Genomic DNA, 27,849 nt, shown 5'->3' with positions numbered 1-27,849 from the left:
TCACTACCCAGAGATCCCCAGCGCTGCAGAGAGAGGAGAGAGAGGTAATGATGTACTGTGTGACCTCAGGCATATCACTGTCAAGGGACCCCAGCACTTCTGAGAGGAGAGAGAGGTAATGACATACTGTGTGACCTCAAGCATATCACTACCCAGAGACCCCCAGCACTACAGAGAGAGGGGAGAGAGGTAGTGATGTACTGTGTGACTTCAGGCATATCACTACCCAGAGACCCCAGCACTGCAGAGAGAGGAGAGAGAGGTAATGACACACTGTGTGACCTCAGGCATATCACTACCCAGAGACCCCCAGCACTGCAGAGAGAGGAGAGAGAGGTAATGATGTACTCTGTGACCTCAGGCATATCACTGTCCAGAGACCCCAGCACTTCTGAGAGGAGAGAGAGGTAATGACACGCTGTGTGACCTCAGGCATATCACTACCCAGAGACCCCCACCACTACAGAGAGAGGGGAGTGAGGTAATGATGTATTGTGTGACCTCAGGCATATCACTACCCAGAGACCCCCAGCACTGCAGAGAGAGAAGAGAGAGGTAATGACACACTGTGTGACCTTAGGCATATCACTACCCAGAGACCCCCAGCGCTGCAGAGAGAGGAGAGAGAGAGATAATGATGTACTGTGTGACCTCAGGCATCTCACTGTCCACAGACCCCAGCACTTCTGAGAGGAGAGAGAGGTAATGACGTACTGTGTGACCTCAAGCATATCACTACCCAGAGAGCCCCAGCACTACAGAGAAAGGGAGAGGTAATGATGTACTGTATGACCTCAGGCGTATCACTACCCAGGGACCGCAGCACAGCAGAGAGGAGAGAGAGGTAATGACACGCTGTGTGACCTCAGGCATATCACTACCCAGAGACCCCAGCACTTCTGAGAGGAGAGAGAGGTAATGACACACTGTGTGACCTCAGGCATATCACTACCCAGAGACTCCAGCACTTCTGAGAGGAGAGAGAGGTAATTACGCACTGTGTGACCTCAGGCATATCACTACCCAGAGACCCCAGCACTGCAGAGAGAGGAGAGAGAGGTAATGACACACTGTGTGACCTCAGGCATATCACTACCCAGAGATCCCCAGCGCTGCAGAGAGAGGAGAGAGAGGTAATGATGTACTGTGTGACCTCAGGCATATCACTGTCCAGGGACCCCAGCACTTCTGAGAGGAGAGAGAGGTAATGACATACTGTGTGACCTCAAGCATATCACTACCTAGAGACCCCCAGCACTACAGAGAGAGGAGAGAGAGGTAATGATGTACTGTGTGACCTCAGGCATATCACTACCCAGAGACCCCCAGCACTGCAGAGCAGAGAGAGAGGTAATGACACATTGTGTGACCTCAGGCATAGTACCCAGAGACCCAAGCACTTCTGAGAGGAGACAGAGGTAATGACGCACTGTGTGACCTCAGGCATATCACTACTCAGAGACCCCAGCACTTCTGAGAGGAGGGAGAGGTAATGACGCACTGTGTGACCTCAGGCATATCACTACCCAGAGACCCCAGCACTGCACAGAGAGGAGAGAGAGGTAATGACACACTGTGTATCCTCAGGCATATCACTACCCAGAGACCCCCAGCGCTGCAGAGAGAGGAGAGAGAGGTAATGGTGTACTCTGTGACCTCAGGCATATCACTGTCCAGAGACCCCAGCACTTCTGAGAGGAGAGAAAGGTAATGACATACTGTGTGACCTCAAGCATATCACTACCCAGAAACCCCGACCACTACAGAGAGAGGGGAGAGAGGTAATGATGTACTGTATGACCTCAGGCATATCACTTCCCAGAGACCCCCAGCACTACAGAGAGAGAAGAGAGAGACAATGACACACTGTGTGACCTCAGGAATATCACTACCCAGAGACTCCCAGCACTGTAGAGAGAGGAGAGAGAGAGATAATGATGTACTGTGTGACCTCAAACATATCACTACCCAGAGATCCCCTGCACTACAGAGAGAGGGGAGAGAGGTAATGATGTACTGTGTGACCTCAGGCGTATCACTACCCAAAGACCACAGCACAGCAGAGAGGAGAGAGAGGTAATGACACACTGTGTGACCTCAGGCATATCACTACCTAGAGACCCCAGCACTTCTGAGAGGAGAGAGAAGTAATGACGCACTGTGTGACCTCAGGCATATCACTACCCAGAGACCCCCAGCACTACAGAGAGAGGGGAGAGAGGTAATGATGTACTGTGTGACTTCAGGCATATCACTACCCAGAGACCCCAGCACTGCAGAGAGAGGAGAGAGAGGTAATGACACACTGTGTGACCTCAGGCATATCACTACCCAGAGACCCCCAGCACTGCAGAGAGAGGAGAGAGAGGTAATGATGTACTCTGTGACCTCAGGCATATCACTGTCCAGAGACCCCAGCACTTCTGAGAGGAGAGAGAGGTAATGACACGCTGTGTGACCTCAGGCATATCACTACCCAGAGACCCCCACCACTACAGAGAGAGGGGAGTGAGGTAATGATGTATTGTGTGACCTCAGGCATATCACTACCCAGAGACCCCCAGCACTGCAGAGAGAGAAGAGAGAGGTAATGACACACTGTGTGACCTTAGGCATATCACTACCCAGAGACCCCCAGCGCTGCAGAGAGAGGAGAGAGAGAGATAATGATGTACTGTTTGACCTCAGGCATCTCACTGTCCACAGACCCCAGCACTTCTGAGAGGAGAGAGAGGTAATGACGTACTGTGTGACCTCAAGCATATCACTACCCAGAGAGCCCCAGCACTACAGAGAAAGGGAGAGGTAATGATGTACTGTATGACCTCAGGCGTATCACTACCCAGAGACCGCAGCACAGCAGAGAGGAGAGAGAGGTAATGACACGCTGTGTGACCTCAGGCATATCACTACCCAGAGACCCCAGCACTTCTGAGAGGAGAGAGAGGTAATGACACACTGTGTGACCTCAGGCATATCACTACCCAGAGACTCCAGCACTTCTGAGAGGAGAGAGAGGTAATTACGCACTGTGTGACCTCAGGCATATCACTACCCAGAGACCCCAGCACTGCAGAGAGAGGAGAGAGAGGTAATGACACACTGTGTGACCTCAGGCATATCACTACCCAGAGATCCCCAGCGCTGCAGAGAGAGGAGAGAGAGGTAATGATGTACTGTGTGACCTCAGGCATATCACTGTCCAGGGACCCCAGCACTTCTGAGAGGAGAGAGAGGTAATGACATACTGTGTGACCTCAAGCATATCACTACCTAGAGACCCCCAGCACTACAGAGAGAGGAGAGAGAGGTAATGATGTACTGTGTGACCTCAGGCATATCACTACCCAGAGACCCCCAGCACTGCAGAGCAGAGAGAGAGGTAATGACACATTGTGTGACCTCAGGCATAGTACCCAGAGACCCAAGCACTTCTGAGAGGAGAGAGAGGTAATGACGCACTGTGTGACCTCAGGCATATCACTACTCAGAGACCCCAGCACTTCTGAGAGGAGGGAGAGGTAATGACGCACTGTGTGACCTCAGGCATATCACTACCCAGAGACCCCAGCACTGCACAGAGAGGAGAGAGAGGTAATGACACACTGTGTATCCTCAGGCATATCACTACCCAGAGACCCCCAGCGCTGCAGAGAGAGGAGAGAGAGGTAATGGTGTACTCTGTGACCTCAGGCATATCACTGTCCAGAGACCCCAGCACTTCTGAGAGGAGAGAAAGGTAATGACATACTGTGTGACCTCAAGCATATCACTACCCAGAAACCCCGACCACTACAGAGAGAGGGGAGAGAGGTAATGATGTACTGTATGACCTCAGGCATATCACTTCCCAGAGACCCCCAGCACTACAGAGAGAGAAGAGAGAGACAATGACACACTGTGTGACCTCAGGAATATCACTACCAAGAGACCCCCAGCACTGTAGAGAGAGGAGAGAGAGAGATAATGATGTACTGTGTGACCTCAAACATATCACTACCCAGAGATCCCCTGCACTACAGAGAGAGGGGAGAGAGGTAATGATGTACTGTGTGACCTCAGGCGTATCACTACCCAAAGACCACAGCACAGCAGAGAGGAGAGAGAGGTAATGACACACTGTGTGACCTCAGGCATATCACTACCTAGAGACCCCAGCACTTCTGAGAGGAGAGAGAAGTAATGACGCACTGTGTGACCTCAGGCATATCACTACCCAGAGACCCCCAGCACTACAGAGAGAGGGGAGAGAGGTAATGATGTACTGTGTGACCTCAGGCATATCACTACCCAGAGACCCCCAGCGCTACAGAGAGAGAAGAGAGAGGCAATGACACACTGTGTGACCTCAGGAATATCACTACCCAGAGACCCCCAGCGCTGTAGAGAGAGGAGAGAGAGAGATAATGATGTACTGTGTGACCTCAAGCATATCACTACCCAGAGACCCCCGGCACTACAGAGAGAGGGGAGAGAGGTAATGATGTACTGTGTGACGTCAGGCGTATCACTACCCAAAGACCACAGCACAGCAGAGAGGAGAGAGAGGTAATGACACACTGTGTGACCTCAGGCATATCACTACCTAGAGACCCCAGCACTTCTGAGAGGAGAGAGAGGTAATGACGCACTGTGTGACCTCAGGCATAACACTACCCAGAGAACCCCAGCACTACAGAGAGAGGGGAGAGAGGTAATGATGTACTGTGTGACCTCAGGCATATCACTACCCAGAGACCCCCAGTGCTGCAGAGAGAGGAGAGAGGTAATGACACGCTGTGTTACCTCAGGCATATCACTACCCAGAGACCCCCAGCGCTGCAGAGAGAGGAGAGAGAGGTAATGATGTACTGTGTGACCTCAGGCATATCACTGTCCAGAGACCCCAGCACTTCTGAGAGGAGAGAGAGAGGTAATGACATACTGTGTGACCTCAAGCATATCACTACCCAGAGACCCCCAGCACTACAGAGAGAGGGGAGAGGTAATGATGTACTGTGTGACCTCAGGCGTATCACTACCCGGAGACCGCAGCACAGCAGAGAGGAGAGAGAGGTAATGACACACTGTGTGACCTCAGGCATATCACTACCCAGAGACCCCAGCACTTCTGAGAGGAGAGAGAGGTAATGACATATTGTGTGACCTCAAGCATATCACTACCCAGAGACCCCATCACTTCTGAGAGAAGAGAGAAGAGAGAGGTAGTGACGCACTGTGTGACCTCAGGAATCTCACTACCCAGACACCCCAGCACTGCAGAGAGAGGAGAGAGAGTTAATGACACACTGTGGAGGTTATTCCAACTTTGGAGGAGTGTTAATCCGTCCCAAAAGTGACGGTAAAGTGACGGATATACCACCATCCGTATTACGAGTTCCATAGGATATAATGGACTCGTAATACAGCTGGTGGTAAATCCGTCACTTTTCCGTCACTTTTGGGACGGATTAACACCTCCTCCAAAGTTGGAATAACCCACTGTGTGTCCTCAGGCATATCACTACCCAGAGATCCCCAGCGCTGCAGAGAGAGGAGAGAGAGGTAATGATGTACTGTGTGACCTCAGGCATATCACTACCCAGAGACCCCCAGCACTACAAAGAGAGGGGAGAGAGGTAATGATGTACTGTGTGACCTCAGGCATATCACTACCCAGAGACCCCCAGCACTGCAGAGAGGAGAGAGAGGTAATGACACATTGTGTGACCTCAGGCATATCACTACCCAGAGACCCCAGCACTTCTGAGAGGAGAGAGAGGTAGTGACGCGCTGTGTGACCTCAGGCATATCACTACCCAGAGACCCCAGCACTTCTGAGAGGAGGGAGAGGTAATGACGCACTGTGTGACCTCAGGCATATCACTACCCAGAGACCCCAGCACTGCAGAGAGAGGAGAGAGAGGTAATGACACACTGTGTGACCTCAGGCTTATCACTACCCAGAGACTCCCAGCGCTGCAGAGAGAGGAGAGAGAGGTAATGATGTACTCTGTGACCTCAGGTATATCACTGTCCAGAGACCCTAGCACTTCTGAGAGGAGAGAAAGGTAATGGCATACTGTGTGACCTGAAGCATATCACTACCCAGAGACCCCCAGCACTACAGAGAGAGGGGGGAGAGGTAATGATATACTGTGTGACCTCAGGTGTATCACTACCCAGAGACCCCCAGCACTGCACAGAGAGAGTTAATGACACCCTGTGTGATGTCAGGCATATCACTACCCAGAGACCCCAGCACTGCAGAGAGAGGAGAGAGGGGTAATGACACACTGTGTGACCTTAGGCATATCACTGTCCAGAGACCCCAGCACTTCTGAGAGGAGAGAGAGGTAATGACATACTGTGTGCCCTCAAGCATATCACTACCCAGAGACCCCCAGCACTACAGAGAGAAGGGAGAGAGGTAATGATGTACTGTGTGACCTCAGGCATATCACTACCCAGAGACCCCCAGCACTGCAGAGAGAGAAAAGAGAGGTAATGACACACTGTGTGACCTCAGGTATATCACTACCCAGAGACCCCCAGCTCTGCAGAGAGAGGAGAGAGACGTAATGATGTACTGTGTGACCTCAGGCATATCACTGTCCAGAGCCCCAGCACTTCTGAGAGGAGACAGAGGTAATGACATACTGTGTGACCTCAAGCATATCACTACCCACAGACCCCCAGCACTACAGAGAGAGTGGAAAGAGGTAATGATGTACTGTGTGACCTCAAGCGTATCACTACCCAGAGACCGCAGCACAGCAGAGAGGAGAGAGAGGTAATGACACACTGTGTGACCTCTGGCATATCACTACCCAGAGACCCCAGCACTTCTGAGTGGAGAGAGAGGTAATGACGCACTGTGTGACCTCAGGCATATCAGTACCCAGAGACCCCCAGCACTACAGAGAGAGGGGAGAGAGGTAATGATGTACTGTGTGACCTCAGGCACATCACTACCCAGAGACCCCCAGCGCTGCAGAGACAGGAGAGAGGTAATGACACGCTTTGTGACCTCAGGCATCTCACTACCCAGAGACCCCCAGCGCTGCAGAGAGAGGAGAGAGAGGTAATGATGTACTGTGTGACCTCAGGCATATCACTGTCCAGAGACCCCAGCACTAATGAGAGGAGAGAGAGGTAATGACATACTGTGTGACCTAAAGCATATCACTACCCAGAGACCCCCAGCACTACAGAGAGAGGGGAGAGGTAATGATGTACTGTGTGACCTCAGGCGTATCAATACCCAGAGACCGCAGCACATCAGAGAGGAGAGAGAGGTAATGACACACTGTGTGACCTCAGGCATATCACTACCCAGAGACCCCAGCACTTCTGAGAGGAGAGAGAAGTAATGACGCACTGTGTGACCTCAGGCATATCACTACCCAGAGACCCCAGCACTGCAGAGAGAGGAGAGAGAGGTAATGACACACTGTGTGACCTCAGGCATATCACTACCCAGAGACCCCCAGCGCTGCAGAGAGAGGAGAGAGAGGTAATGATGTACTGTGTGACCTCAGGCATATCACTGTCCAGAGACCCCAGCACTTCTGAGAGGATAGAGAGGTAATGACACACTGTGTGACCTCAAGCATATCACTACCCAGAGACCCGAACACTACAGAGAGAGGGCAGAGAGGTAATGATGTACTGTGTGACCTCAGGCATATCACTACCCAGAGTCCCCAGCAATTCTGAGAGAATAGAGAGGTAATGACGCACTCTGTGACCTCAGGCATATCACTACCCAGAGACCCCAGCACTGCAGAGAGAGAAGAGAGAGGTAATGACACACTGTGTGACCTCAGGCATATCACTACCCAGAGACCCCCAGCGCTGCACAGAGAGGAGAGAGAGGTAATGATGTACTGTGTGACCTCAGGCATATCACTGTCCAGAGACCCCAGCACTTCTGAGAGGAGAGAGAGATAATGACATACTGTGTGGCCTCATGCATATCACTACTCAGAGACCCCCAGCTCTACAGAGAGAGGGGAGAGAGGTAATGATGTACTGTGTGACCTCAGGCATATCACTACCCAGAGACCCCCAGCGCTGCATAGAGAGGAGAGAGAGATAAAAAAGCTTCAGTCTGGTCTCTTCCAACCTCAGCTTTCTGAGTTCCCTTTCCATTAAGTTATGCTCAGGGTGGTGGGCTTGGGAATTGTGAGACACAGAAGAAATTTGGGAATTGGCAGAGTTGGACCTGTCCCTAACTGACTGGACTCTAGTAACCTGGCATTTAGGAGTGAAAGGTGCCCTACTAATGTGTGACCCCCCTCCCACTACCAGTGTCACTAGATGGCCTGCTAGCTCACAGGTCATTGGAAGAACCCTCCCCAGCAACCTCAGGAGACTCCTCTGAGTCTGCCTGGGTACCCCCCTCCTCTACCTCCTGATCCTGGGATGGGCCAGAGTGGTTCTGGTCACTTTCTAGGAGAAGGCTGAGGAGAAAATCTTTGATAGGATTCTTACCAATTGCTGCACCTCTTTCTATGCAGAGACCCCTCAAACTTTTAAAGTTTAGATTCCCATATGTTGCCTGGACAACTGTGGAAGTAAGCTCTACTGCAGACACGATAGAAAAGGTTTAGGACAGAGAGAGAAAAACGTTTTTGGAACTTTCAAAAGAACAGAGAAAAACGTTTTCAAACTTTTGAAAACTTTTTAAAATTTTCAGAAAAGTTTAGAAAGTTTTAGAGAACGAAAGTTAAACTGTTTAGGTTACTGTGTATATCTTGAAGTATTTGGTATATGTTTTTCTCATGAAAAGCACCAATGACAAAGTGGTAAAGCAGTTACAAGTACTTATCCCAACGCTGCCACCAATGTAGGAGCCTGGCCTGGCTTATAGTGGGTACCTAGTGGTACTTACACTTTGTGCCAGGTCCACTTATCCCTTATTAGTAGATTAGAGGTGTTCTAGCAGCTTAGGCTGATAGAGGTAGCTATAGCAGAGCAGCTTAGGCTGAACTAGGAGACATGCAAAGCTCCTACTATATCACTTATATCACTTAGCACTACATCATAAGAAACCACAATACTCAGAGTTACTAAAAATAAAGGTACTATATTTGAGTGACAATATGCCAAAAGTATCTCAGAGAATATACTCCCTTAGGAGGTAAGTAATATATACAAAATATACACACACAAACCAAAATCAGGTAAGTAAACAGATAGAAAATTAGTGCAAACACTGTAGAACACAATAGAATGCAATAAGGATAAATAGTCCCTAGGGGCAACACAAACCATATACTCCAAAAGTGGAATGCGAACCACGAGTGGACCCCAGGCCTAGTGTAGTGTGTAGAGGGTCGCTGGGAGTATAAGAAAACACTAAGGGTGTCCAAGATACCCCACCCCAAGACCCTGAAAAGTAGGAGTAAAGTTACCCTACTACCCCAGAAAGACAGTAAAGTCGAGATAGGGGACTCTGCAAGGACAACAACTGACTGCAAAACACTGAAGACGAATTCCTGGACCTGAGGATCTGTAAAAGAAGGGGACCAAGTCCAAGAGTCACGCAAGTGTCCAGGGGGGGCAGGAGCCCACTAAACCCCGGATGAAGGTGCAAAAGGGCTGCCTCCAGGTGGAAGAAGCCAAAGATTCTGCAACAACGGAAGGTGCCAGGAACTTCTCCTTTGGTCAGAAGATGTCCCACAGAGCGCTGGAGGATGCAGAGTTGTTTCCACGCAGAAAGACTGCAAACAAGCCTTGCTAGCTGCAAGAGTCGCAGTTGAAGGCTTTGGGTGCTGCCAGGGCCCAGGAAGGACCAGGAGGTCGCCCCTTGGAGGAGGAGACAGAGGGGGCACTCAGCAACACAAAGAGCCCATGCAGAAGCAGGCAGCACCCACAGAAGCACCTGTACAGACACTTAGAAGATCTGAGGACGACGGTCGACTCAGAACAACAAAAGAGGGTCCCACGACGTCGGAGTCCAACTCAGCAAGTTGGGCAATGCAGGACAGAGTGCTGGGGACCTGGGCTAGGCTGTGCACAAAGGAAGTCTTGCAAAAGTGCACAGAGGCCCCAGTAGCTGCAGTTCACACAGTACACAGGATTACTGTCTGGCGTGGGGAGGCAAGGACTTACCTCCACCAAATTTGGACAGAAGGGCCACTGGACTGTCGAAGACACTTGGACCCAGCTCCTGTGTTCCAGGGACCACGCTCGTCAGGATGAGAGGGGACCCAGAGGACCGGTGTAGGAAGGTAGCCTCTTTCTAGCCTTGTTATTCCCACTTTTGGCCTGTTTGTGAGTATATGTCAGGGTGTTTTCACTGTCTCACTGGGATCCTGCTTGCCAGGCCCAGTGCTCATAGTGAAAACCCTATTTTGTCAGTGTGTTTGTTATGTGTCACTGGGATCCTGCTAGCCAGGACCCCAGTGCTCATAAGTTTGTGGCCTATATGTGTTCCCTGTGTGGTGCCTAACTGTATCACTGAGGCTCTGCTAACCAGAACCTCAGTGTTTATGCTCTCTCTGCTTTCCAAATTTGTCACTGCAGGCTAGTGACTAAATTTACCAATTCTCATTGGCACATTGGTACACCCATATAATTTCCTTGTATATGGTACCTAGGGTTCCCGGAGATCCCTATGGGCTGCAGCATTTCTTTTGCCACCCATAGGGAGCTCAGGCAATTCTTACAAAGGCCTGCCACTGCAGCCTGAGTGAAATAACGTCCACGTTATTTCACAGCCCTTTTTCACTGCACATAAGTAACTTATAAGTCACCTATATGTCTAACCTTCACATAGTGAAGGTTGGGTGCCAAGTTACTTAGGCCCTCATTTCAACATTGGCAGTAAAAGCCGCTTACCGCCGTGCAGAAGACCGCCAACCGCCAACCGGAATCCCACCACAGCCATTATGACCCACAGCACTGAACCCGCCAAAATACAGACACCCACAGAAGTCCGCCACACCAAAGGTCAGTGATAAACTGGCGAAAACAAAACTGACACCATCACCCCAACACAAATACGCCCACACTATCACGACCCACGAATCCAGGGGGTGTCTTTCAACCGCGGTATTCCATTGGCGGTACACACTGCCGCGCTCATAATACACACACATATACAAAACATAGCCACATTGGACAATTCGAAATACACACACCACTCCCACACACCCAATACAATATAAAACACACACCCACATCACCCACAAACCCCTACGACCAAAACTGAGAACGAAGCACAGAGAGAGAGACACCACCATCAACAAACTAGCATCCACAAGCACACAATACCATCACCCACATTACTTCCACGCACCTTACACAACACACGACTAAATATCACCCCACACATCACCCACACCACCCCATGGCACCGCAAAGACACCCCAGGTTCTCGGAGGAGGAACTCAGGGTTATGGTGGAGGAAATCGTCCAGGCAGAGCCACAGCTGTTCGGATCACAGGTGCAGCAGACCTCCATTGCTAGGAAGATGGAGCTATGGTGAAGAATAGTCGACAGTGGGACAGCACCCAAGAACAAGGGATGACATCAGGAAGAGGTGGAATGACCTACGGGGGAAGGTGCGTTCCGTGGTCTCAAGACACCACGTAGCGGTACAGAGGACTGGCGGCAGACCCCCACCTCCTCCCCCACAACTTACAACATGGGAGGAGCGGGTCTTGGCGATTCTGCATCCAGAGGGCCTTGCAGGAGTAGATGGAGGAATGGACTCTGGTAAGTCAGATCTTAACTACTTTATCCCCCCTACCCCCCTCATGCCATCACATACCCCCACCCTCACCCTCACCTCCATCACTCCTACTCCTCACAAATGTCCCACTATCAGAACCCACCCATCCCAACACCAAGCCCTGCATGCAACTACAAAGCATGGACACCCATCACCAAAGCATGGCCACTGCACATACCCATACACCCCCCAAACCACCATCACTCAAGCTCCCACACAGGAATGTAAGCACTGGGGTACACGGTCACCCACCCATTGCACACCATGGCACACACAGATGCAATAATCATGCTTTCATACCCCTGCAAGACCCCTAACCAACGTCACCGCACAGGAGGGTCCAGACATGTCCACACCACCAACAGAAGAGGCCCACAGTGATGACAGCAGCTCTGTCCAACTGGATATAGATGACCAGCCCGGCCCATCGGGGACCTCGGGACAGTCGGTTCCCCTCACACTGCCACAGGCCACTGCAGACCTTCCCCCCTCTGGAAACACCAGCACAGCACCCACCCAGCGGGCCCATACCTCTGTCCCCAGGACACGTCAATCAGCAGTGTGTCCACCACTACAGGGAACCAAGGCTAACCCACCACCCCAACAACAACAGGGACCTGGGAGCAGTGGCAGTGGGCACACGGTCCAGGGGACAGAGGCCCAGGGAAACAGGGGAACTGGGAGGGCTGCTGTGCGACAGGGGGAGGACAGGCCCAGGGAACCCACTCTCCATGAGGCCCTCTCCAACATCATGGGAGCATACCACCACTCCCAGGAGACGATGGCAACAGTACTGGCCAAGTTTCAGGAGACCCAGTGCCTGCAGGAGGAACGGTATTTGGGCTTCAGGGAGGAACTCAGAGCCATCAATTCCACCCTGGGCACCATCGTAGGGGTGCTGAATAAAGTAGTCACCACCTTGAGGGACACTGTGGCACTACAAAGGGCCCCTGACACTAGCATGGACGATGAACTGCCCACCACCCCCGCCGGCACTAGTGGACAGGAGGCTCCGCCACAGGACCACCACACCAGCACCCCACCCCCTGCAGAGGTAGAACCTCCCCGCAAATGGTCTCTGAGATCCAGGACAAAGACAGAGAAAAATGCCAAGACCCCCGCCAAGAAATGAGACCACCCTGAATGTCATCCTACTGTCCCACTTTGTCACCCTGTCCATCCTCAAACTGCCCCAGCTCCACTTCCCAGACCCATTTGGACAATGCACCTGTGAGACTAATAGACTGGACTCTGCCATGGACATTCCTCCACCATCACCCCTCACCAATTTACAACCCCCTCCAATAATTAGCACTTAAATAAACACCATTAAAGCACAAAACAATCAGGAGTCTGTCTGTGATTTCGAAATACTGTATTAGTAATTACAGTGCCAAAATGCTTTTACAATTGTAATGTCAACATACCAATGTCACACAGCTGTAGTCCATGGGGAAACAAAGCAGATGTCACACTGTGGGACACACATCTGTGAAAACGTAAGGGAAAGTGAAAACTCAGTTTCTGTACACTGGGATGAAAAGGACAGACAGTAGAGAGTTAGTAGTGTTTAAGTACATGTAGTAGGCCGGTTTGTATTCTTACATGTGTCTCACTGGAAATATTGCTGGATCACCGTGTTCCTGTTGTCTATGTTCTCTTCTTGTGCTTCCTCGCCTTCACTCTCCACAGGCTCCACAGCTGCAACAACACCACCATCTGGACCATCCTCCGGCAGAAAAGGCCCCTGTCATCGCAAAGCCAGGTTGTGAAGCATACAGCAGGCCACGATGATCTGGCACACCTTCTTTGGTGAGTAGAAAAGGGATCCACCTGTCATATGGAGGCAGCGGAACGTGGCCATCAGGAGGCCGAAGGTCCGCTCAATTATCCGCCGAGTTTGCCCATGCGCCTCATTGTAGCGTTCCTCTGCCCTTGTCCTGGGATTCCTCAGTGGGGTCAGTAGCCATGACAGGTTGGGGTAACCAGAGTCACCAATTAGCCACACACAGTGCCTCTGGAGTTACCCCATCACATAAGGGATGCTGCTATTCCGCAGGATGTAGGCGTCATGCACTGAGCCAGGGAACTTGGCATTAACATGGGAGATGTACTGGTCTGCCAAACACACCATCTGTACATTCATCGAATGATAACTCTTCCGGTTTCTGTACACCTGTTCACTCCTGCGGGGGGTACCAAAGCCACATGGGTCCCATCAATGGCACCTATGATGCTGGGGATATGTTCCAGGGCATAGAAGTCTCCTTTCACTGTTGCCAAATCCTCCACCTGAGGGAAAACGATGTAGCTCCGCATGTGTTTCAGCAGGGCAGACAACACTCTGGACAGCACGTTGGAAAACATAGGCTGGGACATCCCTGATGATATGGACACTGTTGTTTGAAATGACCCACTTGCTAGGAAATGGAGCACTGACAGCACCTGCACTTGAGGGGGAATTCCTGTGGGATGGCGGATAGCTGACATCAGGTCAGGCTCCAGCTGGGCACACAGTTCCTGGATTGTGGCACGGTCAAGCCTGTATGTGAGGATCACATGTCTCTCCTCTATTGTCGACAGGTCCACCAGCGGTCTGTACACCGGAGGATGCCGCCATCTCCTCACATGTCCCAGCGGACGGTGCCTATGAAGGACAACAGCGAGCACAGAGCCAAACAACTCAGAGGTACGTACCCACAGCTTACACAGATCACAAATCATAATCCACATAATGGCTTGTATGAGTGTTGAGGCAAGGCCTAGGTATGTGTGACGCAGTTAGAAATTAAGCCATGTGGGCCCCTGAAATGGCGGCTGCCTGACCTGTAAAGTGTGTCAATGGGATGTGAGGTAACTGCGCTGGCGTTGTACACCGTTGCGGTAGACGGTCGAAGACCGCGGCGCAATGCTGCATTGGTTAACATTGGACTCTATGGGTCTCAGGAGCCAATGATGATGTACGCCGCCGGTGGCGGTACGCACCGTCGTGGATGTGACCACCATTTTCTATCTGTACAATCACTCGAAACCTGATCTTTGACACGAGAGGACCTACACTGCAAGTGCTGCTGTTGCCTCGGTTTGGAAGAGACAATGGCACGTGCGTCTGGGGAAAGGGCCCCTGCCTTCACATCGGAGGAATTGGAGAAACTTGTGGATGGGGTCCTCCCCCAGTACGCGCTACTCCACGGTCCTCCAGACAAACAGGTAAATACACTGGGAGCATGCTGTATGGGCTATGCCTGTGTGGAGAGGGGTGGATGAAAGATGGGGGGTGGGGAGGATTGAGGCGTGCATGAAACGATGGTGAGTGCATGTGCATCATGGCAAGGGTAGGGATGGGGGCCAATGACTGTGATGGTGCATTTGGTTATAACTTTTCTTTTCCCCCTGTACAATTCATGTAGGTCAGCGCCCACCAGAAAAAAGATATTTGGCGTGCCATCACCAAGGACGTCCGGACCCTGGGGGTCTACCACAGACGGAGCACCCACTGACGCAAGAGATGGGAGGACATTCGCCGCTGGAGCAAGAAGATGGCGGAGGCCCAGCTGGGGATGGCATCCCAACGTGGGAGGGGTGCCATCGCACCTTGACCCCCTTGATGTTCAGGATCCTGGCGGTGGGGTACCCGGAGTTGGATGGGCGCTTGAGGGCATCACAGCATCTTCAAGGGGGTGAGTACACTCTCATTCTGCTGATTTTGCACGCAGTGGAGGTGTCTGGGTGGGGGACGTGGGCTGTGGGTTTCCCTAGGCCAGGGCGAGTTAAGTAGGCAAGTTCCCCTTCTTATGGCAGACCCAGTGGCACCCCAACCCACCTGTGTACAGTGCCAAACACACCTAGTCAGGCCCCTGTGTCATCCATGTGTGCTGATGTCGTCCATAGCCTTGTATGCCATTTGCCAGGTAGTGAACAGTGGAGGCCAAGTGCACGGCGTAGTGCAGGGGGCTTGTGTGTCTGTCGTGTCCGCCATCGGTAGCGGTAATGCATGTACTCAACATGTCTTTCTTCTGTCGTCCCCCCCTTTTTGTGGTCTCCCTGTTCTTGTGTGCATTAGCATAATCAGGCGGAGGAACAGTGGCACCGGAGCAGGAGGGAGCTGCATCCCACATGGCCCTGGAGGGCGAGACAACCGACTCAGAGGTCACCAGTGGGACGGAGGGCGAGGGGAGCTCCACGGCGGGGACAGGAGCTGACTCCAGTGACACTGACTCGTCCTCTGATGGGAGCTCCCTTGTGGTGGCGGCAACATCTGTGCCCCCCCTCATCTACAGGTACAGCGACCACCCCCCCTACCAGCACCGCCCTCCCAGCAGCCCCTCAGCCTTTGCCCCGTGTCCGCTCACCCAGGAGGGTGGGCATCACCTTCGCCCCAGGCACCTCAGGCCCTGCCCCAGTCACCCCTGCTGCCCTCGGTGAGGAGGCCATTGACCTCCTCAGGTCCCTCACTGTTTTGAATGCCATCCAGGGTATAGAAAGGCAGTTGCAGCAATCAAATGCATTCCTGGAGGGCATTCATTCTGGCCAGGCGGCCCTTCAGCGGGCTTTTCAGACTCTGGCCTCAGCACTGATGGCAGCCATTGTCCCTGTGTCTAGCCTCCCCCCTCCAACTTCCTCCACCCAGACCCAATCCCCTGTACCTCAGCCTATCCCAAGCACACAGGCAGACCAGCATACACACACGTCAACACACAAGGGAAGCTCAGGCAAGCATAAGCACCACACATCCCACAGGCACTCATGCAAGCATTACACACATGCAGACACACCAACATCCACTGCCTCCACTGTGTCCCCCTCCTCCTTGTCTCCCTCCTCCCTCCCAGTCTCGTCTCCACTCACACCTGCATGCACTACATCTACAGCCACTATGTCCATCACCAGCACACACACCAACACAGCCCGCTCACGTGCAGTCACCACCCCCACTGCCATTCACACGTCCCCTGTGTCCTCTCCCAGTGTGTCTGTGACGCCACCTCCCAAGATACACAAACGCAGGCACACGCCCACCCAACAGCCATCCACCTCACAACAGCCTCCAGCGCATGCACCTTCACCCACAGTCACCAAACTAACACCTCCTACAACCACAACCTCTTCCTCCACTCCCAAACCCCCTCCAGCTACCCATCCCACTGCTCCCAAAAAACTTTTCCTAGCCAAACTTGACCTCTTTCCCACACCTCCCCCACCCCGTCTGTCTCCTAGGGCCCGACTCTCCAGGTCCCTACCTAGCACCTCAGCCACAACCTCTCCGGGACCAGTGGTGCCTGTTGTCACCGGTATCTGGAGTGCACCGGCCACCAGGGCAGCCAGTGTGGCATGGAGCCACAACACGGACAGTCCCCCACCTGTCAAGCATCAGAAGTTGGCCAGTGCCCGGCGGGAGAGGGGGAAGACTCCAGTCACCAAAGCCGCTCCCAGGGATACAGGTGGGAGTGTGGAGTCAGCTGCAACACCTTCCAAGGTGGGGAAGGGACACAGGAAGGTCAGCAGGTCTGGGAAGACCAGCACGGCGGAGAAGACCGCCATCATCCCCGCCGCCCAGGAGTCCACAGCCAGCACCTGCCCTGCTGCCCAGGAGGCCACTGCCACCAGCCCTGCTGGGCCAGAGAGGACCGCCAGCACCAGCCCCGCTGGGCCTGAGAGGACTGCCAGCACCAGCCCCACTCTGCCAGACAGGACTGCCAGCAGCTGAGTCACATGCAAAGGACCCCGCTGCCACAAGCACCGCTGTACAGGGCACCGCCACAAGAAGCACCGCTGAACAGTACACCGCCACAAGAGGCACCGCTGAACAGGGCACCGCCACAAGAAGCACCACTGAACAGGGCACCGCCACAGGAGGCACCGCTGAACAGGGCACCGCCACAAGAGGCACCGCTGGCCATGAGCTCCAAGGGCACTGACGCTACTGAGTCCGTCATGTGCAGGATGAAGCACTCTGGCCTGCAGTGACAGTTTTAAAAACAGAGAGAGCATAAACACTGAGGTTCTGGTTAGCAGAACCTCAGTCGTACAGTTAGGCACCACACAGGGAACACATGTAGGCCACAAACCTATGAGCACTGGGGTCCTGGCTAGCAGGATCCCAGTGTTACAGAAAAAACACCCTGACATATACTCACAAACATGCCAAAAGTGGTGGTAACAAGGATAGAAAGAGGCTACCTTCCTACACTGGGGCACTCAGTGGTTACTGGGCACTGTCCGGACTGAGTCATTGGGCAGTCAGTTGTTACTAGGCACTGTCCTGTCTGAGTCCTTGGGCACTCAGTGGTTATTAGGCAGTGTCCTTGGGCACTCATTGGTTACTGGGCAGTGCCCTGTATGGGTCCTAAGGCACTCGGTGTTTACTCCGCAGTTTCCTGTACGGATCCTGGGGCACTCATTGGTTACTGGGCAGTTTCCTGGGGCACTCAGTGGCTACTGGGCAGTGTCCTGTCTGAGTCCTCGGGCACTCATTGGTAACTGGGCCGTGTCCTGTCTGGGTCCTGCGGCACTCAGTGGTTACAGGGCAGTGTCTTGTCTGAGTCTTCGGGCACTCACTGGTTACTGGGCAGGTTCCTTGGGCACTCATTGGTTACTGGGCAGTGACCTGTATAGGTCCTAGGCCTACGGCACTCAATGGTTACTGGGCAGTGTCCTGTCTGAGTCTTCTGGCACTCAGTGGTTATTGGGCAGTGTCCTGTCTGGGTCCTGTGGCACTCAGTGGTTACTGGGCAGTTCCCAGGGGCACGCATTGGTTACAGGGCAGTGTTCTTGGGCACTTAGTGGTTAGTGGGCAGTGACCACTATAGGTCCTGAAGCAGTCAGTGGTTCTTGTGCAATGTCCTGTCTGGGTCTTGGGGCACTCAGTGGTTACTGTGCAGGACCCGGTCTGAGTTCTCGGGCGTTCAGTGGTTTCTGGGCAGTTCCCTGGGGCACTCAGTGATTATTGGGCTGTGCCCTTGGGCACTCCGCTACTGGGCAGTGATCTCTATGGGTCTTTGGGCAGTCAGTAGTTGCTGAGCAGGGGTCACTTTGGGTCCTGGGGCAGTCAGTGGTTACTGGGCAGTGACCACTATAGGTCTGAGGCACCCAGTGATTACTGAGAAGTGTCCTATCCAAGTCCTTGGGTCCTCAGTGGTTTCTGGGCAGTGTCCTGGGGCACTCAGTGGTTACTGGGCAGTATTCTGGGCACTCACTGGTTATGGGGGAGTGTCCTGTCAGAGTCCTCGGGCACTCAGTGGTTCATGGACAGTGCCCTGTCTGAGTCCTTGGGCAATCAGTGGTTACTGGGCAGTGTCCTGTCTGACTTCTCGGGCACTGCCCTGTCTAGGTCCTGGGCAGTGTCCTGTCTGGGTCCTGGGGCACTCAGTGGTTACTGGGCAGTGTCCTGGAGCACTAAGTGGTTACTGGGCAGTGTCATGTCTGAGTCTTCGGGCACTCAGTGGTTACTGGGCAGTCTCCTGTCTGAGGTATCGGTCACTGAGTGGATACTGGGCTGTGTCCTGTTCAGGTCCTTGGGCACTCAGTGGTTACTGGGAAGTGTCCTAGGGCATTCAGTGTTTACTGGGCAGTGCCCTGTCCAAGTCCTCAGGCACTCAGTGGTTACTGGGCCAAACCCTGGGGCACTCAGTATTTACTGGGAAGTGTCCTTGGGCACTCAGTGGTTACTGGGCCGTGTCCTGTCTGTGTCCTGGGGCACTCAGTAGCTACTGGGGTTCTGGGGCACTCAGTGGTTACTGGGCACTTCCGTGTGGCACTCAATGCTTACTGGGCGGTGTCTTCGGGCACTTAGTGGTTACTAGGCAGTGTCCTTGGGCGCTCATTGGTTACTGGGCAGTGACCTGTATGGGTCCTAGGGCACTCAGTGTTTACTCCGCAGTGTCCTGTGCGGATCCTGGGGCACTCATTGGTTACTGGGCAGTTTCCTGGGGCACTCAGTGGCTACTGGGCAGTGTCCTGTCTGAGTCCTCGGGCACTCAGTGGTAACTGGGCAGTGTCCTGTCGGTCCTGCTGCACTTAGTGGTTACAGGGCAGTGGCCTGTCTGAGTCTTCGGGCACTCGCTGGTTACTGGGCAGGTTCCTTGGGCACTCATTGGTTACTGGGCAGTGACCTGTATAGGTCCTAGGGCAGTGGTTCCCAACCTGTGGTCCGGGTGACCCCTGGGGGTCCGCAAAGCCTTCTCAGGGGGTCCACAAGAGCCTAGAAAATTAAAACATATTAACAAATATTAGGTCCCCAGCTTCCAGTAATGACTCAGGCGGGGGTACCCAGATTCTAAATATGATTCAGTGGGGGTCCCTGGGTTCCATTAATATTAAAGTGGGGGTCCACAGAAATCAAAAGGTTGGGAACAACTATTTTAATCCTTTCTGCAGGGTCTCTTGTCCAGGCCTTCCAAATTTGATGTCAATATTTTAATATATAACGTCTTTTCAAGCTTGTCCTCATTGGTGCTGTAGAGTTGGGGGCCCGAGGCCCTCATACTAGAGAATAACGTGACGCAGACACAGTGGCATGGTGCTAATAACTGGCCTCGGTCACGTGCTTCCGACCCTTTTTATTGGCAGGATCACCTGACCGGTGACGCCTGTGTTAGGTGGGTGTGGGGTGTAGATGTAAGGCCAGCCCTCACCCGAGTGGCTGGCAAAACACCACAACGTGTCCAGCAGGACACTACAGGTGCATTCCCTTTCTCTAAACTCCTATAAAAGGAAAAGCATTTCTCTGTCCTCTGGAACTGTCTAACTCCCATTTTTGGAGGCGAATCTATGACGGATTTTATATAGAACTTTACTTACTTATTAATTATGCACTTTAGCTGTTAACTTATTGATGGTCTATTCCATGTATTTTACATATAATCTCCTCATTTAAACTTTCAAATCATAACCGGTGTCTGTCATTCTCATCAAAATGCCTCAGAGCTGAATACTGAACTTGATCTCAAATATACCATTGACAGGTTTCATTGGGGGGCACCAAAGTCCGTACCACTCCCGGTCCCAGCCATTGGCATGCTTTGGTATGATCATTTGAGATACGTTGGCACTGACTGCACCAGGTCTGCAGCAAAACAGCATCAGTGGTCTCCAATCCACACACGCCGTACATAATGTTTCACATAAAGGTGACACTATGAAGATACATCATCCCCATCACACAATCCAGGCAGGGCACTAACTCACGTGACCGATCGCCCTCACACCCTTCTTTATGAATGACCGACATGCCGAGGCGGAGCACCAAGTGCGCAGCAAAACAGCATCAGTGGTCCCCAATCCACGCACGCCGTACACAATGTTTCACATAAAGATGACACTATGAAGATACATCATCCCCATCACACAAACCAGGCAGAGCACTAACTAACATGACCGACCGTCCTCACACCCTTCTCTATGAATGACCAACATGCCGAGGCGGAGCATCAAGTGCGCAGCAAAACAGCATCAGTGGTCCCCTATCCACGCACACCGTTCACAATGTTTCATAAAGGAGACACTATGAATATACATCATCCCCATCACACAAACCAGGCAGGGCACTAACTAACATGACCAATCGTCCTCACACCCTTCTCTATGAATGACCGACATGCCGAGGCGGAGCACCATGTGCACAGAAAAACAGCATCAGTGGCCCCCAATCCACGCAGGCCGTACACAATGTTTCACATAAAGGTGACACTATGAAGATACATCATCCCCATCACACAAACCAGGCAGGGCACTAGCTCATGTGACCGATCGTCCTCACACCCTTCTCTATGAATGACCGACATGCCAAGGCGGAGCACCAAGTGTGCAGCAAAAAGACTGGAGCACATCCGCGTCCATCATGCATGACAGCCAATGCTTACCACACATGTGGCGCTATAAACACTGTCATCCATCATAAATAGCTGTGGTGGTAACCTCATGCCCAGTCTGCACCACAGAGTACCTGGTGTCACATCACTGGATATATATGTGTATGGAGACCTTTAAATCCATAAGCCCTTGAATGCACCCACTGCTCCGCTCTAAACTAAACCTTGTCCAGAACGGACTATTTCCTGATAAAACCTTTGTATAAAATATGGAGGAAGATATGATAGAGTTTATAACTCTGAATCTGGATAGTGTTTCAGACTTCAGCTTGGTACAATAGGCCAAAAAGCAACCATTATGTGCCCTGCAATCTCATCTCACGCACAAACATGCATACACACACAATCTCACAAACGCACACACACACACACATACACACACAATCTCACACACACACACACACACACACACACTGACACACAATTCAATTTGGAAAAGAAATTAAAATACATGTAAGCATTAAATTAAAATTTTAACACACACCTCCTCCTGTCCAGGAACATGGGGCCAGATTTATCAAGTAGTTGTGTCACCCTTGCACCACACAACGGGGCACAAGAGCAATGCAACTCTTAAGCTAGAGTTATCAAGGCACACAAGGCCACCTGAGGGGCTTGATAAATCTAGAGTAATGCGACGCAGCGTACATTGCTGGATTGTGTTGCTCTGCTCCAGGAAGGTGTTCCATGGGTGGAGCGTTGGAGTTCCTACGCATCCACAAATTAATTTTGGCGCATTTCTTGATTTACCATTACTGGTAGACCTGGGAATGTGTCAAAATGCTGTGACTCCCTCGGAGGAAGGGGAGTAACGAGGAGAGATATATTTTTTCTCCTTGTTTTTCCTCTTTCTATGTGTGATGCATTTTGCAGCACGCATAGAAAGAGGAAAATGCCTCAGGAGATTGTTTTTGTGCAGGAAACAAACTTTCCTGCACAAAAATAACGCAGGCACACTTGCACCATTGAGCAGGGGTACCTATGTTGGCGCTGGGCAGCAGATTGTGCGCCAGCGCAGGGAAAGATAGGAATGCGCCATATATTGTTGAATACGGTACATTCCTACCCTTTCACTATCCCGCAGCGCAGTGCAGCAAGGTGACCCGCTGTGCCGCATGAGCTTTTGATAAATATGTTATTGGTGTAGAGATAGGCCTCCCTTGAGAATACAAAGAGCCGCAACCCAAATCTCTTTGTCTTTTGGGCTAAAGGGAAGCCCATGTGTCAGAAGCACAGAAACAGGACTGTGCGCAGAGGCCTCAGTAGGGATGAGTGATTAAGAGGGAGTGCAGCCGTGAGGGAGGGGCAGGAGCAGCAGGTAAGACTGCTGCACATTTATATACCCACCCGGGCCTCATACGTGGCCTCTCATTCGGTGTTATTTCTATACCCACCCGGGCCTCATACGCAGCCTCTCATTGCAAATTATATATATACCCACTGGGGCCTCATACGTGGCCTCTCATTAGGTGTTATTTTTATATCCTCCCAAGCCTCCTACCTGGCCTCTCATTGGGTGTTATATATATATACCCACCCAGGCCTCATACATGGCCTCTCATTGGGTGTTATATATATATATATATATATATATATATATATGTATACCCCCCGGGCCTCCCTCATACGTGGCCTGTCATTGAGTATTATTTATATACCCACCTGGGCCTACATGGCCTCTCATTGGGTGTTATACGTATACCCACCCAGGCCTCATATGTGGCCTCTCATTCTGTGCTATTTATATAACCACCCGGGCCTCATACGTGGCCTTTCATTGGGTGTTATTTATATATCCACCCGGACCTCATACGTTGCCTCTCATTAGGTGTTATTTATATACCCACCAGGGCCTCATACGTGCCCTTTTATTTGGTGTTATTTATATACCCACCCAGGCCTCATACGTGGCCTCTCATTGAGTATTATTTATATACCCACCCGGGCCTCATATATGGCATTTCATTGGGTGTTATTTATATACCCATCCGGGCCTCATACGTGGCCTCTCATTCAGTGTTATTTATATATCCACCCGGACCTCATATGTGGTCTCTCAACTGGTGTTATAAATGTACCCAACTGGGCATCATACGTGGCCTCTCATTGGGTGTTATATAAATACCCACCCAGGCCTGATACGTGGCCTCTCATTGGGTGTTATTTATATACCCACCCGGGCCTCATACGTGGCCTTTCATTGGGTGTTATTTATATATCCACCCGGGCCTCATACGTGGTCTCTCAACGGGTGTTATAAATGTACCCACCTGGGCCTCATACTTGGACTCTCATTGGGTGTTATATAAATACCCACCCAGGCCTGATACATTGCCTCTCATTGGGTGTTACTTATATACCCACCTGGCCCTCATACATTGCCTCTCATTGGGTGTTATATATGTACCCCGCCAGGCCTCATACGTGGCCCCTCACTGGATATTATTTAAATACCCACCTAGGCCTCATACATGGCCTCTCATTGGGTGGCATATATTGTAGGAAAGTACCGCCAGCCTCCTAGATATATATATATATATATATATATATATATATATAAAATTAAAAAAAATATTAAAAAAAAATATATATATACACCCACCCGAGCCTCATACGTGGTCTCTCATTGAGTATTATTCATATACCCACCTGGGCCTCATACATGGCCTCTCATTGGGTGTTATTTACATACCAACCCAGGCCTCATATGTTGCCTCTCATTGGATGTTATTTCTATACCCACCCAGCCTCATACACGGGCTCTCATTGGGTGTTACTTATATACCAACCCAGGCCTCATATTTGGCCTCTCATTGGGTGTTATATATATACCAACCCAAGCCTCATACGTGGCCTCTCATTGGGTGTTATTTATATACCCACCCTGGCTTTATTCGTAGCCTCTCATTGGGTGTCTTTGGAGTATGCCTGTTGTGTTTGTGTGTCTGTGTATCCCTGTGTTTGCATGGCTGTATGCATTTCTTTGTGTAAGTGTGTGTGTGTGTGTGTATGTATGTGTGTTTGTGTGTATATGTGTATGTACACACATGTACAAACATATGTTTCATGCTGGGGGCAGTGTTCCTCCATTTCTCTCTCCCTCCCTCTCTCTCTGTCTTTCTGACTAGTCCTTTCTTCTTCTCTAAACCCAAACACCAAACATGTATGATTTGCTGAATCTAACTGACCAACTGGAGTCAAAGCACCGGGTAAATCCACCCGCTCTCTCCACTGCCTCTCTCAGTCCCTCCCCTGACCCTTCCTCCATCTTTCATGGTCTTCTTGAACTCATAAGTGGCTGTTTTCACAAACAGACACTGGAACCAAGCTGTAACCGGCTGATGAGCTCATCACTAGGGTGAAATCGGTCCTGGGTTGCTTGTGTTCTGGTTCAGGGAGGAACTGGCCGGGCTAAACTGTTCCTATTGGAGCAGGGCCAAGACTGATTTGCATATGGCTGGTTCAAACTGAGGTGGCCTCGTGTGCAGGATTACAATGGATTGCCATGCGGCCCGAGTAATTACCAGTGGCTGACATTAATTCAAGCATCCATCCATCACTGTTGTGCATATTCACAAAAGGCGTAGGTGCTTTTCAACCTTATTTTCAGAATTCTTATTTTAGACTGTCCAAAAGGAAAGATGTTTTAAAAAATATATGAAAGGCACTAACCTTCAAAAAAGCACATTCAATTCAAATATTGTTCTGTGTAAGTTATGTATATTTCTGAAACAATATTTGTTTTATTTATAAATCAAATGTGGGTGTGGAAAGCTAAAAAGTAAAATATTCTCACCTTTGTGCAGACACAGAGTCTCTCTCAGATGAGGCTGTAAATCTCTCCATGAAGAGGAATCTTCTGTTCCAGGCTCATTTCTCACCCAGGGGCAGCTCTGTCCAGGGAGACTTCCTTGTCTGTCATGAAGGTTGCACTGGGAAACTGGTACAGAGGAGGGAGAGACTGGTACAGAGAGATGGAGGGAGAGACAGGTACAGAGAGATGGAGGGAGGAGGGAGAGACAGGTACAGAGAGATGGAAGGAGCAAGGAGAGACAGGTACAGAGAGATGGAGGGAGGAGGGAGAGACATGGACAGAGAGATGGAGGGAGCAAGGAGAGACAGGTACAGAGAGAGGGAGAGACAGGTACAGATAGATGGAGGGAGGGAGAGACAGGTACAGAGAGAGGGAGGGACAGGTACAGAGAGATGTAGGGAAGAGGGAGCGACAAGTACAGAGAGATGGAGGGAGGAGGGAGAGACAGGTACAGAGAGATGGAGGGAGGGAGAGACAGGTACAGAGAGATAGAGGGAGACAGAGACAGGTACAGAGAGATGGAGGGAGGAGGGAGAGACAGGTACAGGAAGATAGAGGGAGGGAGAGACAGGTATAGAGAGATGAAGGGAGGAGGGAGAGATAGGTACAGGGAGATAGAGAGAGGAGAGACAAGTAAGGAGAGATAGAGGGAGGGAGAGACAGGTACAGAGAGATGGAGGGAGGAGGGAGAGACAGGTACAGAGAGAGGGAGGGAGGAGGGAGAGACATGTACAGAGAGATGGAGGGAGGGAGAGACATGTACAGAGAGAGAGAGGTAGGAGGGAGAGACAGGTACAGAGAGACAGAGGGAGAGACAGGTACAGAGAGATGGAGGGAGGAGGGAGAGACAAGTAGAGAGAGAGAGATATGAGGGAGAGACATGTACAGAGAGAGAGAGGGAGGAGGGAGAGACATGTACAGAGAGATGGAGAGAGGGAGAGACATGTACAGAGAGATAGAGGGAGGAGGGAGAGACAGGTACAGAGAGACAGAGGGAGAGACAGGTACAAAGAGATGGAGGGAGGAGGGAGAGACAGGTACAAAGAGATAGAGGGAGAGACAGGTACAGAGAGATAGAAGGAGGCGGAAGAGACAGGTACAGAGAGATAGAGAGAGGTAGAGACAGGTACAAGGAGATGGAGGGAGGAGGAAGAGACAGGTACAGAGAGATAGAGAGAGGAGAGAGACAGGTACAGAGAGATGGAGGGAGGAGGGAGAGACAGGTACAGAGAGATAGAGAGAGGTAGAGACAGGTACAAGGAGATGGAGGGAGGAGGGAGAGACAGGTACAGAGAGATAGAGGGAGGAGGAAGAGACAGGTACAGAGAGGGAGGGAGGAGGGAGGGACAGGTACAGAGAGATAGAGAGAGGTAGAGACAGGTACAGAGAGATGGAGGGAGGAGGGAGAAACAGGTACAGAGAGATAGAGAGAGGAGAGAGACAGGTACAGAGAGATATAGAGAGGGAGGAGGGAGAGACAGGTACAGAGAGATAGAGGAAGGGAGGAGAGAGAGACGGGTACAGAGAGATGGAGGGAGGAGGGGAGGGACAGGTACAGAGAGATATAGAGAGGGAGGAGTGAGAGATAGGTACAGAGAGATATAGAGAGGGAGGAGTGAGAGATAGGTACAGGAAGATAGAGAGAGGAGAGACAAGTAAGGAGAGATAGAGGGAGGGAGAGACAGGTACAGAGAGATGGAGGGTGGAGGGAAAGACCGGTACAGAGAGAGGGAGGGAGGAGGGAGAGACAGGTACAGAGAGATGGAGGGAGGAGGGAGAGACAGGTACAGAGAGATGGAGGGAGAGGCAAGTACAGAGAGATGGAGGGAGGGAGAGACATGTACAGAGAGAGAGAGGGAGGAGGGAGAGACATGTACAGAGAGATGGAGGGAGGAGAGACATGTACAGAGAGATAGAGGTAGGAGGGAGAGACAGGTACAGAGAGACAGAGGGAGAGACAGGTACAGAGAGATGGAGGGAGGAGGGAGAGACAAGTAGAGAGAGAGAGAGATGAGGGAGAGACATGTACAGATCGATGGAGGGAGGGAGAGACATGTACAGAGAGAGAGAGGGAGGAGGGAGAGACAGGTACAGAGAGACAGAGGGAGAGACAGGTACAAAGAGATGGAGGGAGGAGGGAGAGACAGATACAAAGAGATAGAGGGAGAGACAGGTACAGAGAGATAGAAGGAGGCGGAAGAGACAGATACAGAGAGATAGAGAGAGGTAGAGACAGGTACAAGGAGATGGAGGGAGGAGGAAGAGACAGGTACAGAGAGATAGAGAGAGGAGAGAGACAGGTACAAAGAGATGGAGGGAGGAGGGAGAGACAGGTACAGAGAGATAGAGAGAGGTAGAGACAGGTACAAGGAGATGGAGGGAGGAGGGAGAGACAGGTACAGAGAGATAGAGGGAGGAGGAAGAGACAGGTACAGAGAGGGAGG

General features: G+C 51.4%; 1 protein-coding gene across 1 annotated transcript in view; it reads right to left on the bottom strand.

Moving 5' to 3' along the window:
- LOC138276140 (uncharacterized) overlaps positions 1-27,849 on the bottom strand; it is a 131,528-nt gene that overhangs the window by 50,118 nt on the left and 53,561 nt on the right. The window contains exon 4 of the mRNA XM_069219178.1: positions 25,388-25,552. Coding sequence (XP_069075279.1) covers positions 25,388-25,552 — 165 coding nt within the window. The remainder of the gene's footprint in view (positions 1-25,387; positions 25,553-27,849) is intronic.

The sequence above is a fragment of the Pleurodeles waltl genome, unplaced genomic scaffold, assembly GCF_031143425.1.
Source record: "Pleurodeles waltl isolate 20211129_DDA unplaced genomic scaffold, aPleWal1.hap1.20221129 scaffold_37, whole genome shotgun sequence".
NCBI classification, from domain to species: domain Eukaryota; kingdom Metazoa; phylum Chordata; class Amphibia; order Caudata; family Salamandridae; genus Pleurodeles; species Pleurodeles waltl.
The sequence above is the reverse complement of the archived record's forward strand: the minus strand, read 5'-3'. Positions and strand labels throughout refer to the sequence as shown.